This window comes from Colobus angolensis, unplaced genomic scaffold (genome assembly GCF_000951035.1).
Source record: "Colobus angolensis palliatus isolate OR3802 unplaced genomic scaffold, Cang.pa_1.0 Scaffold304, whole genome shotgun sequence".
Taxonomy (NCBI): domain Eukaryota; kingdom Metazoa; phylum Chordata; class Mammalia; order Primates; family Cercopithecidae; genus Colobus; species Colobus angolensis.
Window position 1 is genome coordinate 591,094 of NW_012116311.1, and position 5,631 is coordinate 596,724.

Sequence of the window (5,631 nt, forward strand, 5' to 3'; positions counted from 1 at the left end):
TGGTCTCGATCTCCTGACCTTGTGATCCGCCCGTCTCGGCCTCCCAAAGTGCTGGGATTACAGGCTTGAGCCACTGCGCCTGGCCTAAATCATTCTCTTTTTTAAGCTAATTACCAAATTTTGTATTTGTCATTTGGAAGGAATTAATTACCTTAAATAAAAATTTCTGCTCTTTTGGGTGGATCCCATTCAATTTCTGGGTAAGAAGCACCTTGCTGGCAATACTGATAGGGCACTGAGTTAAAGGTTCATAACATAAAAATAACGCTTATAATTATTATGGGAGAAATACAACTTAAGAGAAATTTTTCTTTTCTAAAAGTAAAAAATGTTGCCATTCTGAGATTTCTAAACATCTGACATTTCTAAATACCTTTCTTGGTGACTGAAACTTTAAGAATGGTTTCAGTTTAATATGGACAAATGGATTATTGATAATGTTACATATTTTCTCTACATGAGAGAAAATGTTATATATACACTTTTTTTTTTTTTTTAATTGAGACAGGGTCTTGCCCTGTTGCTCAGGTTGGAGTGCAGTGGTGCAATTCTAGCTCACTGCAGCCTTAAAATCTGTCTATTTTATAGGTGTTGTTTTGTATATATGAAACTTGCATGTGAGAATTTACCTTATTTCCAATTTTGTGATTTGGGACATTGGGATCATTTTAAGATTAAGGTTTTTAATTATAAACACTGAAACCTGAAATATAAACGTTAAGTCTCATTGTACCTTGCCTTTTGCTCTTTTACATGCACAACATTTTCGTGTTATCACTTAAATCTTTTGAAAGTAGAATTCATACTACATTTATAGAGATTGAGTGAGGCATTGCTTCTTATGTTTTCTTTTTCAAATTTCATTAACTTTTCATTCCTGCATTTCACACTGACATTAGAGTTGTTTGTTTTTGTTTTTGTTTTGACACAGGCCCTCCCACACTCTGTCACCTATGCAGGCTGGAGTGCACTGGTGTGATCATTGCTCACTGCATGTAGCCTTGAACTCCAGGGCTCAGTTGGTCCTCTCACCTCAGCCTCCCAAGTAGTTGGGGCTGCAGGCACATGCTGCCATCCCTGGCTAATTTTTAAATTTTTTGTAGTGATGGGGTCTCGCTGTGGTGCCCAGGCTGGTCTCAAACCCCTGGCCTCAAACAATCCTCACACCTCAGCCTCCTAAAGCTCTGGAATTACAGGTGTGAGCCACCCCAAATGACCATGTAAAAGATTTTTAATCACATAGAGACAGATAGTAGCCTTTTAAAACAAGAACAGGGACAGCATTTTGATGACCAAGTTACTAGCCCTCAATTTTTTCTTCTCATTAATATCTCTTCCCTTACCTATTCAGTTAAACAAGACGGGGCAATTTCCAAATAAATATCTCTAGGAACAGGAATACCTAGGCTGGGCTTTACACCTGGACACAGCTAACAGTCCATTTAGGAGCAACTCTACTGGATTCTCCTTTATTTTGTAGAATTCTGGAGTATCAAGGGATTTCACTAGTATTCTGATACAGAAAGAAAGAAAGTCTGAGAAGGTTAAAGGAGTTGATCAAAGTCATAGATAATTCATAGTGGTTTGCTGGACATCACATCCATGGTTGACTAAACATATACACCACTCAGTTTTCCAGAAATGAATCTGTGGTTGCATCAGACAGTGGTTGGTGCAAGTAGAAGTATAAGACCCCTCTTGACTGGGCGTGGTGGCTCATGCCCGTCATCTCAGCACTTTGGGAGGCTGAGGCAGGAAGATTGCTTGAGCCCTGGAGTTCAAGATCAGCCTGGGCAACATAATGATACCTTATCTCTACAGAGAGGTGGTCTTTTTGTAGAGGGGGTTTTCTCTAAAAAGAGGGATTATCTCTACAATAATTTCTCTCATGTACATAGATGAATTTTTTGATTTTTTTTCTACAGAAAATGAAAAAATAGCTGGGTATGGTGGTGCACACCTGTGGTTCCAACTACTTGGGAGGCTGAGATGGGAGGATCACCTGAGCCCAGGAAGTGGAGGCTGTGGTGAGCTGTGAACACACCATTGCACTCCAGTCTGGGTGACAGAGTGAGACCTTATCTCAACAACAACAAAAAAGATCCTTCTACTCCCCAAACCTGATGAATTAGAGCCGGGCCATGTAGGGCCTTTCACATTACATTAAGGATTTTAGTCTGTATCTTACAAGGAGTGAGAAGTCTCAAAGGAAGGGATTTAAGCAGAGGGTGAGATCAAATCTGTTTTTATAAAAATCAGTCTGTCCTCACTCTCAGAGAATGATGGGGTGGAAATAGTGAGATTAGACAAAGGTTGATAAGTTGGGGTGCTATTGCAGAAGTCTAGCTTAGATCAGGTTGGTAGAGACCAATGTGGAAAAATTGAGAGGCTTAAGGGACATATAAACTAGTGGTTGAGGGAAGAAAGGAGTCCTGTGATGTGTTGATATCTGAGTTAGAGGGCCCTATAAATAGTGGTGCCATTTTCTGAGACGTCCAGTTTGTGGAGTGGAAGATCATGAATTGCGGTTTAGACCTGTTGTGTTTAAGAGTCTGTGAACAGTTAGTGGCTTTTGTGGAACCAGAGCTCAGAAGAGAGGTCAGGGCAAGAGATGTGGATTTAATCAGGGCTATGGCTATGAATGAGCTTCCCCAGGGAAAGACTTTCAGCTGAATAGAGGCTGAATATGGTTTAGAGAGAACAGGTATACTAAGTTATATACAGTGGATATCTTAAAGGATGGAACAAATCTAGCTGTAGCCCTTTTCCTCATCTTACCACATTCAGTATAGTCAACAAATTGTCAGGTAGAGAAAGTATGTTTTGAACAGAATTATTTCTTGAACTCCCATGAGGGAATTATTACTCAACTCTTTGGAAATAGTCGCATTACAAAGAATGTAAAATTTTCAGTCCATGAGATTTTGCCTGTATTTCATGTCAAACTTTGACCTGTTTTTGTGGCATAGTTAGGATCATATTTTGTCTTATAAGAAATTACAAATTTTCTTACAAATTCCATGAAATCTCTACATCCTAGAGCCGTTAGGAACCTCCAATTGCTCAGTGTCTCATGTAGTTTCTCAAATATTACATGTTGAAATTGAACTCCAGTCTTCCCTTCAGATTTTTTTTCTCGTCTTTTTCATCAAGCCAGAAAGTTCAGAGCCATTTTAATTCTTATTTATCCCTAATCACCCCCATCAAATCCACAACCAAGGATGATCATTTCTACCCCCAAAACGTATCTGCAGCCCGTCTGCTGCCCTCTGCCATCACCCCGGCTGCCACCATTGCTTACTGCAATTGCCAAAGGACTCCCTTTTTTCCCCTGCTTTCCTTTTTGCTGCCCTTTTTCTGAGCCATTCTCCACACAGTGTTTTAGGTATTTTCTTAAAAGAAACTAGATCATTTGCTCCCTTGCTCAAAACCCTTATATGATTTCTTTTGGTACTTAAGATAAAATTCAAGATCATTTTCTTGGTTTACAAAGCCCAGCGTATGTTGATCCCTGTCCACCCTGCCAGCTTTGTGCTTCACTAGTGCAGTTCCCTGCCTAAGAATACCCCCGTCCCAGTCCTTCACTTGGCTAACTCTATTCATCCTTCAGATGTAAGCTTAAATGCCAGTTTTCAAAGACTTGGCCATATCTCTCTTTTCAGACATGTTGCTCCTTCTTGGCTTGGTCAAGGAAGGCCTTTCTTTAGAGCTGATCCTAAATGACAGAAGGAGCATCCCGTGAAAAGCCTGAGGCTCCTGCCTTCCAAACCAGGAGACTCAATTACTAAAGCTTTTGGAGAAGAGGATGTGTACACAGAACCAAATAATTCAAAGATTTTTTAATCAGACAAGGCATGCGTTGCAGGAAGCGAATCTCTACAAGGTTAGATGCCGTTGGCTTGGCTTAACAATGGATTCATTAGCGCTCAGTGACTCCAGCACACGTGGTGCCCCATACTTGGTTTCCTTTTGGGCAGGATGCATCCTAGAGTACAAAAAGTATGAATTTCAAGGTCAGTGAAACATGAACCCAAATATCAGTTCTCTCACTTATTAGCTGTCAAACTTGGACAACATATTTCTTTGCCTTGAGCCAGACTCTAACCTGGCAGGCTGTGGTGAAAATTAAATAACATAACATTTATAAGGCACTTAGCACAAAGCAAATGCCTAAATGACTGTGATCATCATTTGCTTACATTATTTATCCTTAGGATAAAGTTACCAAATTACCAAATTTTAAGACTGCTTTACATATGATAAATGCAAACTTTTGAAAAGAAACAGTTGAACACATTGACCAGAATTCCTTGATGCCTTCTTGTGAAGGTAGGAAGAGAAAAATGATTCTATGTTTGAGGCAAAGGTAAATATTATAGAGAATATAGTTTCCTTTAGTTTTTATTTGATCTTTTTATTCCCTCTAAGGAGATGGTCTCAAAGAATGTGGAAAACTTCAGAAGCAGAATAAGACACACTTTCATTGACACATGGAGACCTTTACAGCTTTGTTTACCCAGTGATTTTTTTCAAAGCCCTAGATAACAAAATATCAAGAGTGGAATTGGGAGGCAGGCAGCCTTCCATACTGAAGACCTAGAGTAAAATCTTAGGTCAGAGTGATTCCACACAGACAAATGTTAGTTTGGCCCACAAAGGAAAAGGAGTGTGTTCCCATTTCATTTCTGTCATCAAATGTTTCACATTTTAATCTGTCATAGGTTTTGGATTAAAAACTTGTTACATTCTTCATCATACTAAAATACATTTTTATGCACAAGCAGACTAATTCAGCAGATTTATTTAGCTTTTCCCTGATCTGGACGGAACAATGGTACATTTTTTACTTCCATAAAGAATTTGTCCAAAGCACCAAATATAAAGATAATTGTTTGCTTTCGTTGGTTATTTTCTCCTTCCCTTTTTTTCTAGGATTATGACAGTTTTTTTGAATCCAAGGAAAGCAACACAGTCTTTTCATTTTTAGGCCTGAAACCACGGTTGGCATCAAAGGTAGGTAAATCTTTTCTTATTCTTGTTTTAGAATTCATCTCTTTTGAGTTGTTCTTAGAGATGTAGAGTGACAGTGTTAGATGAATGCATAGATAGTTTCTTAGATTTGGGGGTTTTGCTTCCTCTGATGTGTAATTCAAGACTACCCAGTGTTAAAACATACAACAGAGGCTAGTTTTGGGGTTTTTTCCCCCAATTTTTCAGTTGTTGCTATAAATAAGAATATTACCTTATTTCTAATTTATACCCCATTCCTCCAAGAATTTAAGGTAGCAAAAACTAGTGGGTGCTTTCTGTTTAAAATTTCAATTTTTTTACTTCATGTTTTTTGGAATAGCAGACTCACAGTCCTATTTAAAGGTGTTCTAAATTTACTCTCATTGGAGAAGAGATGGTCTATAATAATAAATGGTCAGGCCGGGCGCGGTGGCTCAAGCCTGTAATCCTAGCACTTTGGGAGGCCGAGACGGGTGGAGCACGAGGTCAGGAGATCGAGACCATCCTGGCTAACACGGTGAAACCCCGTCTCTACTAAAAACTACAAAAAACTAGCCGGGTGAGTTGGCAGGCGCCTGTAGTCCCAGCTACAAGCAGGAGGCTGAGGCAGGAGAATGGCGT

At 39.4% G+C, this 5,631-nt stretch overlaps 1 protein-coding gene across 3 annotated transcripts in view; it reads left to right on the forward strand.

The window, feature by feature from the left end:
* Window positions 1-5,631, forward strand: part of SH3BGRL2 (SH3 domain binding glutamate-rich protein like 2) — a 287,302-nt gene that overhangs the window by 274,595 nt on the left and 7,076 nt on the right. For 2 of the 3 annotated variants that reach the window (XM_011950271.1, XM_011950270.1), the window contains exon 3: window positions 4,933-5,013. In XM_011950271.1, coding sequence (XP_011805661.1) covers window positions 4,933-5,013 — 81 coding nt within the window. Of the gene's footprint in view, window positions 1-4,932; window positions 5,091-5,631 lie in introns of those variants that run through there. The other variant, XM_011950269.1, reaches the window with a different exon arrangement.